This window comes from Microtus ochrogaster, chromosome 5 (assembly GCF_000317375.1).
Source record: "Microtus ochrogaster isolate Prairie Vole_2 chromosome 5, MicOch1.0, whole genome shotgun sequence".
Taxonomy (NCBI): Eukaryota; Metazoa; Chordata; class Mammalia; order Rodentia; family Cricetidae; genus Microtus; species Microtus ochrogaster.
The window spans coordinates 93966646-93979037 of record NC_022012.1 but is presented as its reverse complement, the minus strand read 5'-3'; the positions used below and the strand labels follow the sequence as shown (position 1 = coordinate 93979037).

Sequence of the window (12392 nt, the reverse complement as noted above, 5' to 3'; positions counted from 1 at the left end):
ATAAATAAATAAATATAAAAATAAAAAAAAGAAAGAAAATGTGAACATGATCACAGAACTTGACTTAGATGTATGCCCTGGACAGCAAGCAACGTTGCCTCTATGGCATGTTATCTTCTACATGTGTAAGAGGGTAGTTAGATCAACAATCCCTAAGCCCTGCAGATTCTGCTCAAAAGATTCTTTGCAAAAGCATGGCAACCTGGGCAAGAAAGCCAGTGCCTTCACACCTTTGAATGTGGTCATGTCAACAGAGCTTTCATTGTCCAGAGATAAACTACAGATAACAGTAACAATGGTCTTTTCAACTGAGCGCAAATTTCTTCTCCTGAAATGCCCACTTCCTATCTATGTCCTCTATCTGTGGTTTTGGTCATATGGGATAATGCTTCTTATTCCTTTATCAGATATTTGGAAACAGTGATCACACTTCTGTTCTTCTGAGCTAAATGACATGGAGAGAGGGGGCTTCTTACCGGTAAGATGACGTGGAACTCCTGGATCGACTTCTCGAGTGACTATAGGAGACAGACCTTGTTCTGTGTCGAGATTTGGTTTCAGATTTACTTCGAGATCTGTGTGGACTCCTGGACTGGCTATTACCATCCCGACTAGGTGTCTGCTCATCACTGGAACTCTCTTGATTCCGTGGCCTCCGGTTTAAGCGTGCCGTCTTTCTTACTTCATCAAAGAGAGACCCGGGCCGAACTTTATTTTTGCTTTTGATTTCTATTCTCAAGCCTTGTGGTTTCACTTCAGTAACAAGAGCCAATGGCTTCACATCCAGAGCACTGGACATGGCTGCAGTAGGCATCAGATTTCCTACACCTTGCAATGGCTTCCACTTATCTGTGAGGTTCATTTGGCTTTTCTCAGGCCCCTCCTTCTTTCCAGAAATTTCTACAGGACTGGCCAAACTGGCAGAGCTGTCCTGTTTCCCACCTTCACTTGAGGTTTTACTCTCAGACACAATGTTTTCTTGTTTCCCTCCTGCTCTGGGCTGTGCTATGTGCTCAACCTGCTCTGGAATAATGCTCCCCTCTGGGCTGTCCAGCTTGTGGTTTGCTAATGGGGACAACCCCTCTCCTTTTGCAGGGGAACTCCTATCAGGGGTACAAATCTCCATGTTGTCATCTGTCTGAAGCACATCCTCCCCTCCAGCTGGGACACGCTCTTCAATGTGCTGGGAGCCAGGAGGAGAGCTGGTGGTATTCTCCTCCACTGTCAGAGGTGCAGGGCAAGAGCTGGGATGGCGATCCCCCTCTGCAAGTGGGTTGTGCTCTGAAGTACCCTTCTTAGGGTTACTGGGACCACTGCCTTCATCACAGGGTTTCTCTATTTTTGGAATACTGTCTTTCACAGTTTCACACTTCTCAGAGATGTGCTTTTTTCCTTCTGGCTCCTGTGGAACTTGCTTTCCATTCATCTCCTCCTCCTCCTCGTCACCAAACTCCAGTGGAGGCTGCCAGTGAAAGGCTTGCTTCCGCTTTGGAGCCTTGTGTTTTTTGTCTTTTTTGGCTTTCAATTTCTCTCTCACTTTTTTTGTGCGATCCCCTTTAAGACTATCCTTTGGGCATTTCTGTTTCTGGGGCTCCGCTCTAACATTTCCCAAGTTGGAGCAGGAGCCCTCTGACTCAGAAGCTGAAGACTGTGGTCTCCTAGACTTCCAGGCGCCATTACTGTCAGGCAGAGAAGTGTTTGCTGAAGGCTTTGCTGGGGGTTTAGCTTTGATGTGACTCTGGCCAACTTCTGACTCAGAATCGGAAGAGGCTTCGCCCTCCTCCTTATCAGAACATCTCTGGGGATCACTTTTCCTGCTCTTAGTCACATCTTGTTCAGAGTTTGATTCAGAGTCCCATTTGCTCCCAGCACAGTTCTTCCCTTTGGACCTACTGCCATCTCTAGAGTGATCAGACAGACTCTCTTTCAAAGGCCTCTTTTCCCATTCTGGCTTGCCCTTTCCTTCTTCTCTGCTTTTCCCCTGCTTATCATTCAATACTTCTGTTTTCCCCTGTTTCTCCTTCTCTAGGGCCGAGTGCACTAACTCAACATGTGACTGTTCACTGTCCGAAGAATAATCCACAGATGATCTACTTTCACTATACTTTCTGTGACATGAAGACTTCTCTCTGCCTTTGACATATTTACTGTGAAGTATCTTCTTTGAGCTGCCGTGGTGTCTTTTATTTGAAGTGATGCTTTTTTCCCCATGGGATCTAAACGTCCTCCTTGTGGCTCGACTTCCCCCATCACTGCTGACAGAAGTGTATGAAGACGACCTGCTGCGGTGGGAACCATCACTATACTTCATTTGTGAGTGAGACCTAGATGATGGAGACCTAGATTGTGATCGTGAAGTACGTGGACTCCGTGACCTTGACCTTGTGTATGACCTAGAGTATGACCGGCTCCTAGAAGACTTGCCCCCTGACCTTACTGAGCTCCCAGAACTTCTGTCACTGTACTTTGAATAAGCGCTCCCATCGCTTTCTGAATTTTTTTCTCTTTTGTGATAGGATGATGAACTCCCAGTTTCTTTAATATTTGTTAAACTGTATGTACTTTGGACAGGCAGCAAGTGAGTGGTTTTAGCCTTCATCTCCTGAATTCGCTCATAGGAGGGCTTCCAGGGCTTCTGCCCAGGCTTCCATCTAGAAGGGGGAGGGCTGTCACTCAAAGGTATTACAGGAATGTTTTCTGCTGCCACTGGCTGTACCAGCACATTTCCATTCTGTGGCATCGATGATCTTAAAGGTTCTGCCTTAACTGGCTTATTTTCACTCAAAACAGCAGGCTGTTTTGGTGAGTTTGATGCTGTCCTCCGGGGTTCTGACCTGGAACTAGATCTGGACTGGGATCTGTCGTGAGAACGCGATGAGGACTTTGACAAAGCCCTTGATCTAGAGGTCCCTCTAGAATCCGATGGTGAATGAGACTTGGATCTATAGGAGTCTCTGCTGGAGTGGGTTGAAGAACTCCGGTCGTCCTTGTCTGATCTAGACCAGGCCCGCTTTGAGGAGTGGCGAGAGGAGGAGGAGGAGGCACGGGGTCTCCTTTCTCTGTCACAAGAGGACTTCATTCGGTGGGTGGCAGATCTTGAGGGTTCCGAGTCAGGTGGCATTACTAATCTTTTCTTCTTTGTCTGTTTGTGTCTTCTGCAATGCTTCTGCTTTTTAGCTTTTTTTTTATGCTTAAACTTCTTTTCCTTTCTGCGTTTCTTGTGGTGACCATCAGAGTGTCTTGCTATACTAAGATCTGAATAGTATCCATTATAGGACCATGATCTGGATCTCTGGGACAAGCTTCTTTCATCCCATCGGCTTGAACAGGGATCACTTAGCCTGTAAGCGGGCGGGATAACATGCATGCAGTTATTGCAAACACTTTCTGTGTCTTACAACACATTCTTACTAACAATAGAGTGCCCAATCTCAACACTTTAACATGTACCAGAGATGACAACTATCATCAGCCTCACAGAATATCTTTCCTGTTTCTAAGTGAATCAAAGACTGAGAATATTGGAAAACCAGACCAACTAAGCAGAGTCCTACGGAGACACACGACTCCTGATATCATCTGCTCACAACCTTCTCCTTCCAAGAGCAATTTCTGAAAGAGTGAAACCAGGTTCCCAAACAACCTCGCTGAGGAGTCTCTACAGAGACAGAGCTAAGACTTGACAATCTGTCTCTGTGGTGCTGGCATCATCACTCAGGACTGTATGCATGCTAAACAAGCACTCTACCACAGAGCCAAGTACCTTGTCCTGACTAAACTTTCTAGAGTCTTCGTAAACATTTCTTCTTTTGTAAAATATCCATGTGCACATGTGTGTGTGTGCACATGTGTAGAGGGCACCCAGGTGCCATTCTTAGGAACACTAATTTATTTGAGAGCGTTTCATTGGTGTAGGATTCATTAATACAGCAGACTGCTGCCCAGCAAGCCCCAAGGATCCCCCGGTCTCCAGCTCCCAGCACTGGGATTATAAAGTGCTTACCGTTACACTGTTTTTACATAGATTTGAGTCCTCAAGCTTACAAGGCAAGCATTTTACCAACTAAGCTATCTTCCTAATCTTTGTTTTTGGAGAGACAGGTTCCTGTTATGTGTCCCAGGCTGGCCTGGCACTCACTAGTGAGCCAGGCTGAACTCAGCCTCCCAAACACTGGTATTATAATGCCATCGGGCCTGGCTAAAAAGTTGGCTTTTTTTTTTTTTTAACTTTTTAAAATTTTTATGTGCACTAGTTAGTGTTTTGTTTTTGCATGTATATCTGTGTGAGAGTGTCAGACCTCCTGGAACTGGAGTTAGACAATTCTGAGCTGCCTTATGGCTGCTGGGAATTGAACCTAGGTCCTCTCGAAGAGCAGTCAGTGCTCTTAACCACTGAGTGATCTCTCCAACCTATTTTTCTTTTTTAAAATGTTATTTCTTTTTAAGGTATCTCACTATATAGCCCAGCTGGTCTGGGATGCACCCATGTGGACCAGGCTTGAACACACAAAGGTGCATGCGTCTGTCTCTGCTCCCAATAATGAGACTAAAGGCAAGTATCACTATACCCAGCTTTCCCTCCCTTTCTTCCTTCTTTCCTCCTTCCCTCCCTCCCTTCCTCTCTTGTTTTTTTGAGACAGGATCTCTCTGTGTAGCCTTGTCTGTCCTGGAACTCACTCTGTAGACCAGGCTGGTCTCAAAGTCACAAGAGATCCACCCGCCTTTGCCTGGGATTAAAGGCATGCGCCGCCACCACGTGACCAGCTTTCTTTTTCTTTCAGAGACTGTATTAACTATGTAAGTCACACAAACACAGAAATGTCCTTAGTGGGAACCTACTTCAACACTGAAATGACGACTACATTTTCTCTACTTCACTGTGGTAATTAATACTTTCTCCTAAACTCCTATAAAACAGAAACCAAACACAATTACACAAAAACTGACAAAAGCTTCACGATCTTACGAAGACGTGGCTCACAAGTGAGTCCTCAGCACCACCATGTCTATGCAAGTTCTATGCAGCAGCTGCCTGCCTCTTCCTTGTTCTTTAAATTCAAAACCATTCTCTTAAGATGCCTTCAGAGAAGCCAGAATTTTTCCATGAAGAATTACTTCCCCACTAGCTATTCTGCAGCCAGGCCCCTTTGGAAACAGACAATTATCTGTCATCCAACACCACTGTTATCCAACAGTCCTTGGAGTCAGAGATTAACTCCTGTGCGATGCAGGCTCTATTCACTAATCCATGTACCTGTGACTAAGGCATCTGTCAAGTCAGACATCTACTAGTGATGTCTAAGACCTGGTCGGCTCTACAGGTCAGAGTCTACTCGGATTTTCAGCACAGAGAAGCAGCACCTGACTGAAGAGGTCTTGGCCTTAGGAAGCAGCAGTGCTGCTCTAGAGCTTTCCCTTGGCCATCTTGACTGTGGACATCAGAAGGCGACTCTCCAGCATTTACTGCTCTGCATCCAGGCTGTGTTTACATTCAAAGTGCTTACTTGTCTCCTTTGCTCCACTTTTCTCCGCTTGGTGGCCTGTAAGCTCTCAGTCTCTGCATCTCCTCCTTCCAGTGAGGAGGAGTCTCACTGCTGTCATCATCTTCAGACTCAGAATGAGATCTTGACTGTGGCGGTGTGTGATAGCGCTTAAAGACAAGAGAGGGCAAGCGTGTTCTAAAGATGCCCCATATACGACAGCCAGGCAAAGGTCTAATCTAGGATCAACTGGATAGTATGAATTACTTCAAATACAAGACACTGAGAGGCAAAAAAGGCAAGGCATTTAGCTGGATTCCTACAGAATAGCTTCCTTTGCAGTCCTAACACATTCTAGCCTCCATTATTCAATATACTCAGACTTCTCAATTTTTCATGTAGTACATCACTGAATAATTAAATCTATCTACAGCTGTAAATGTATGCAAAGGTAGTACCTTCCCAAATTATGCAAAATAAAAATGATGTCTTAAAACAGGAGGACTTTTTTTTTTTGGAGACAGGTTTTTCTTTGTAGCTCTGGCTGTCCTGGAACTTGATTTGTAGACCAGGTTGGCCTTGATCTCAAGAGGTCTACTTGCCTCTGCCTCCCAGTGCTGGGATTAAAGGCATGAGCCACCACCGCCTGACAGGAGAAAGAGTTTATCTAAAACTAAACCTCAGATACTTAAGATACATTTTTACAAGCTACTATTTAGGTAAGCAGTGTGAAAAAAGAAAGTTCCAGCATGCGTACAATTGTGCCTCTTCCTCTAATTTTCCTTCCAGACTTTGACACAGATGGTTTCTGATCACTCGGAACAGGTGCGACATCTGGAATGTTCCTGAAAAAGTTGTGATGACAATTAAAAATGAATAATGCCAGAATGTCTTCCCAATGTTCCCAGACAGAGCTACGGTCTTTACAAGGTTTCATATTTCATGACATAAGAATTACATGAAATTCAAATGTCAATATCCATAGTTTTATGAGAGCAATCACATCCATCCATATATTTCTGAGCTCACTCAGCTATGAGGTGCACCACACATAAGATACAGTCACAACTAGTATTTCAAGTGCTACATACATGACCGTGCAAACATGAAGTGTGTGAACTGCAGACTTTCAGTGCAGATATCAGATCAACAGCTCTAACAACTGTCCTAAAAAAGAACACTAACTTGAGCTCTAGATTGGAGTCACCCTGCCCCAGAAAAATTCCATTAGTAAATATGTATTTGAAAAAAATTATTTTTTTATTAGTTAACTTTCTTCTTCTTCTTTTTTTTTTTTTTTTTGGTTTTTCGAGACAGGGTTTCTCTGTGGCTTTGGAGCCTGTCCTGGAACTAGCTCTGTAGACCAGGCTGGTCTCGAACTTTTTTAAATAAAAGATTTGTGGAGGAAGCCAGCCATGCCAGCACATGTCTATAATCCCAGGATGTGGGGGAGTTCAATGCCAGCCTAGCTACATTGCAAAACCCTGTCTCAAAAATAAATAAGCAAAGAAAACAAAATAAAAACCTATGAAGGGCTGGGGTACAGCCCTGCTTGGCTTCTCAGCTGTCTAAACAAACTCACAGGAGCTTATGACTTACACCAGGCACTGTGGTGCTTTTGTTCACGTGGAATGTTTTCCTCTCCTTCTCCCTCTCCCTCCTCACTCCCCTCTTTTGACACTAGACCTTGTTACGTTGTTCAGGATAAACACGACTTCTGGGGTCTAATGATCTTCCCCAACTCTCCCTGCCCTCCACGGGCTGCAACACTCAGGAAAGCAGGCTCTGTACCTAGCCTGGGCAGCACAATAGAGCCAAGCCTGTTACTGGAGATGTCAGTCAGCCATCCCTCAAGTTTTGAGCATGGGAGAGCTGTCTTGTGGTAGCATGGGCAGGGGAAAGATGCCCCCCTTCGCTGCCCATCAACCCCTGAGGCAGATGGGAGAGCTGACCCTGAGGTCCTAAGAGCAGGAGAGCCATCTCTGACCCCCACCAGCTAAAACACTCAGAAGAGCTGGCCCTGCACCTCACCGGGCAGCATAATAAAGCCAACCCTGTTGGCAAAGGTGTTGTTGGTGAGCTAGCCCCGAAGTTCTACGCGTGGGAGAGCTTTCTCCGTTACTCAGCTGTCATGTGGTAGTGTGGATGGGGAAGAGATAAACTCTATAGCCCCTCCCCTTTGCTGGCAACAGCACTCAGGAGAGCGGGCCCTGCTCCTTGCCTGGTCAGCACAGCAGAGCCAGCCTGTTGTTGGAGGTGTGGGTGACCCAGACACAAAGTTGCAAAAGGGCTGTCCCCATTACTCATCTGGTATCTGGCAGCATGGGTGGAAGAGAGATACCTTCTCCCCTTACCCCCAGTCCATCAACTCCTGAGACAGAAGAGCTGGCCCTGGAGTCATAGAGCAGAAAGGCTGTACCTACCCCTTAACAAATTGCAGCACTCAAGAGAGTGGCCCCTGCACCTTGCCTGGGCAACAAAGCAGAACTAGCCCTGATGGTGTAGGTGGGGGAGAAGAGACCCTGAGAACTGACCTCACTACTTGCTCAGGGCTGCAAGGGTGGATTAGCTGGGGGCAATGCTGGAGAGCTCACCCTAGTGGTGAGGACAGGAGAGAACTGGCAACTGGCAGGCAGATGACCCTGCAGCTGCCTAGCGCCAGAACCAGGGTTATGACTTGGCCTGTGCCAACATCCACCCCATCCATGACCTGTTGTAGCATGTGAAGGGGTCTGGCCTGCAGATCCAAAGCTGCAGGATCTCCACACCACAGCAACAGCAGGATAACCAAGAGGAGTCTCTGTAAGAGCCCAGAATTGATAATATAACAGAAACCAGAGGCCTCAAATCAGACCAATGACTCTTTGCATGAACACTTGCAAGTACAGACACACGGATAAAGGGTTTACTGCGCAACTCACTGTGTCACACGGCAGCTTCCAGGATAAGATTTTCAATTTTTCCCTTTTTTCCCTTTAATTTTGTTTTATTTTGGGGGGAGGGTTGCAGAGGCAGAGGATAGATGTGAGGGGACGGGGAAATGAATGGGATTGAGATGCATAATGTGAAAGACACATAGAATAAATAAAAAGAAAAAAATTAAAATCTTTTCATGTGTTTAAAAAAGTCCTCATTCATGGCTAGGCTACATGCATATGCCACCATATTCATGTACTTTTAATATTTTAATAATTCTGAATTTAAATGTAATATAAAAAGTACATTAAATAGTATTTTTTGAGACGAAATCTAAAGCCACAACGCAAGAAAAATTAACTACAGTAATATTTATGATATTAAATTTTACCTCCAGTCACCTCTGCATTATTATTTTTTTTTTTTTTTTGGTTTTTTCGAGACAGGGTTTCTCTGTGGTTTTGGAGCCTGTCCTGGAACTAGCTCTGTAGACCAGGCTGGTCTCGAACTCACAGAGATCCACCTGCCTCTGCCTCCTGAGTGCTGGGATTAAAGGCGTGCGCCACCACCGCCCAGCACCTCTGCATTATTAAAAGTGAAACATTTCATGGCTCAGTTGGATCCACAGGGCTCAATCAACCTGATAACCCATTCTGAACAAAAGGCCAATGCAGCAAGATCAGTAATATAACCTTCCCAGACCTCAAATAAACATTTCCCTCCCTCCAGGTATGGCAGCATATACATAGCTATAGCTCTAATCCTCTAGAGGATAAAGCGAAAGGATCCCAAATTCAAGGCTAACCTACAACACATAGCAAGAGTCGTAAGTAGACAAAAATCACCTAACCAAAACAGCAGAACACACACTCACTGAATAACGTGCCCACTTCCTTTATCTAGTCATATACTCAAGTGTGGGTTCCAAAAAGGAGGTACAAGCCATTCAGTGCTCTGGGGACTACCCGCAGTATCTTCTGTGTACTCCGAGCCTGAGTCACAGTGAATGTAAAGTTGCAATGAAATAGTGGACTTATCCATCAGGAGACAAAAATATACAGGGTGCTTGCTAACCACCACTGTCAACTTGACTGGCGATCCAGTCACCTACAAGACTGGGCATACTAACTATCCCATGTGCTAGGGCCAGGGCCAGGGCAGATTACAAGAGGAAGGAGGAGCTGGAAGGCAGCACTCCCTCCCTCTGTGCTAGGGCTGCTCCAGGGTCTGTTCTGCAGCGATGCACTTAATTCCCAGAAACCACAAGCAAGGTGTTGCTGTCCGCAGGCACAACAGCGAGAAGAGCAACGTGCCACCCGCCTACTTACGGTTCAGGCTCCACTGTGACAGCAGGCATATCTCTTCTAAGTAGAAATCGGTTCTCAGGAACTGGAGGAATCTCTTCCGGACGGACAACTGGCTTTTCTCTTTTAGCATTTGAATCACTTGATCTTTTCTCATTCACATCACTCCTCTCAGAATAACTAAAATAAATAAATCATGTCACCAATTTAGATGCTAGTATTTCATCAAATAAAGGCACATAAAACAGCAAAACTTACCCCGAGTTATTGATTTTTACAAATATATAAAAACAACAAATATATTTTAAAAATCCAGAGCAAAGAAAATTTTTACAAAAAAGAGAAAAAAATTAAAAGGAGAAAAAAAAAAACCCAGAATATTAAAATTTTGAAATGGAAGTTGTCAATGCTATTAATGTTTCCTTTTTGTTTGTTTGTTTTGGATTTTCAATACAAGGTTTCTCTGTGTAACAGCCCTGACTGTCCTAGAACTCACTCTGTAGACCAGGCTGAACTCGAACTCACAGAGATCTGTCTGCTTCTGCTTCCTGAGTGTTGGGATTAAAGGCGTGCAATACCACTGCCTGGCAATGTTTCCTTTTTTAAAATTGTATTTATTTGTGTGTGCTATTGTGCACGTGCCATGATGTTGAAGTGAGACAACTTGTGGGCAATGGCTCGCTCTTTTGACCACATGTGTCCCAGGGATCAAATTCAGGTTGTCAGGCTTGGTGAGAAGTCACTGAGCCATCTCAATTACCCATGTCTTGCTTTAGGGAGAATCAGTTTTCTTCAGGGGTGTGGACCCTGATACATACTCCTATGCTCCAGTGGGTGGCCCTATACCCCTGCACATACAGGTCACATTAAATGGACTCAGTGGGTTATTGAAAACAAGAGAGAGAGAGATTAAAAATAAAAGAGAAGGGAGACATAGTGGGTACTGGGATTTGAAGAGGGATTAGGAAGTAGATGATCAAATTACCTTGTAGACATGTATGAAATTCTCAGAATAAATAAAAACACTGTATTGAAAAAAAGAATTTTCAGGAATTAGGGCAGGAAAGATGGTTCAATGAATATAGGCTCTAATCACCAAACCTCATATCTTGAATTTAATCCCTTTGGGACCCATCTGTTAGAGAGAAATCACTCCTCCAAACTACCTTCTGACCTCCACACATATGCACATCTACCACATACAAACATCTTTGTGGGTTTTTTTGTTTTTTTTGTTTTTTTTGCTTTTTCGAGACAGGGTTTCTCTGTGGCTTTGGAGCCTGTCCTGGAACTAGCTCTGTAGACCAGGCTGGTCTCGAACTCACAGAGATCCACCTGGCTCTGCCTCCCGAGTGCTGGGATTAAAGGCATGCGCCACCACCGCCCAGCTTCATACAAACATCTTTGAACACACAAAATAAAACTTATTATTAAAAAAAAGTCCAGAAATACCTGCACCTGAAAACATACCAATTTTTGCTAAGAAGTCTATGTCACTCCTACATTGTTATAGGCATCAATTTAAATCCAAAGGCTCCCTCTCCTCTCTCAGTTCGGCGTGCACAACAACACTGAGCCCGCAGAGTGGTCACTGTGCAGGCCCTGTGCTGGGTCGGACCACTGACTCACACTTACCCTTCAGGGCTCACTGTGTGCTTCCTCCTGGGCTCATCTGAACAGCTCATCTCCTTCCGTCTCTTTTTAGTGTGTCTGACTTTGGGCCTTCTCTTGTGTCTCCTCCTTCTGATTCTCTCTTGCTCAACTCCACTTTCTGAGGATGATTCTGAAGAGGAAGAGGAACTGGAAGAAGAATCCGAGTCTTCTGAATGCGTTGGCTTCTTCCTTTTTTTCTCAAAAACTTAATAGACATTAACAAAAACATTAGTACTTGAACCCAGTGCACATCATCCAGAGTGAAACAGTGACTACTGATCATCACGTAATTGCTTCGTGCTCAGCAAACTAAAACTAGATGTAAACTTTTCCTCAGTTACAGATAAGATAGTTGTCTGCAAACTTGAAAAATATCAATGCCCTTGCCCACCATGAAGCCTATATTCTAAATCAGTGTGACAAGTGATGAGAGCTAGGACAGAAAAGAAACAATGCAAAGGGAACAAAGAAGCAGGTAGCTTTAGACTACCCTTGAACAGAGCCCTAAAGGAGGGATATCATATAGATATCTTAACAAACAATGTTCTAGACATCCCAGGGCAGGCACAAAAGTTCCTTAGTGTCTGAATAAAGGTCAGTGTGGATGGAAGACAATGGGTAAGGGAAAAATAAAGACAACAGAGAGTCACAGGCCTATGAGCTGAGGGTACCAATACAGGTGTCAGGACAGGAAGGATGTGCATATGAAATGTGGCTTAAGAGGATCACTTTGGTAGCTGCTAAAGACAAAACAAAGTAAAACAAAACAAACAAACAAAAAAACCAGAAGAACTCCTGCTGATGAATGTTCACATGAAAACAAGACAGGAGCAAGGTAGATAGCTATGAGGGTACTTCAATAATACAGGCATGAGATGGCCTGGATAAGCCAGCAGCCAGGCAGAAGCAACGAGGAACTGACGGCATCTGGTGGTGGATGGGATGAAGAATGGCACTGAAGCACCAATGCTACCACTATTCACACTAACATTCAGAAGGTATCCTAGACATTCAGAAGGTATCCTAGACATTTAGAAGG

The 12392-nt window shown here is 44.6% G+C and overlaps 1 protein-coding gene across 5 annotated transcripts in view; it reads right to left on the bottom strand.

Annotated features, from left to right (window-relative positions):
• The window catches only part of Nktr (natural killer cell triggering receptor), a 38432-nt gene that overhangs the window by 5479 nt on the left and 20561 nt on the right, over positions 1-12392 (bottom strand). For all 5 annotated transcript variants that reach the window (XM_026779009.1, XM_005348128.3, XM_026779013.1 and 2 more), the window contains 5 exons: positions 11336-11558; positions 9725-9880; positions 6238-6325; positions 5505-5650; positions 477-3341 (listed from right to left, as the gene is read on the bottom strand). In XM_026779009.1, coding sequence (XP_026634810.1) covers positions 477-3341; positions 5505-5650; positions 6238-6325; positions 9725-9880; positions 11336-11558 — 3478 coding nt within the window. The remainder of the gene's footprint in view (positions 1-476; positions 3342-5504; positions 5651-6237; positions 6326-9724; positions 9881-11335; positions 11559-12392) is intronic.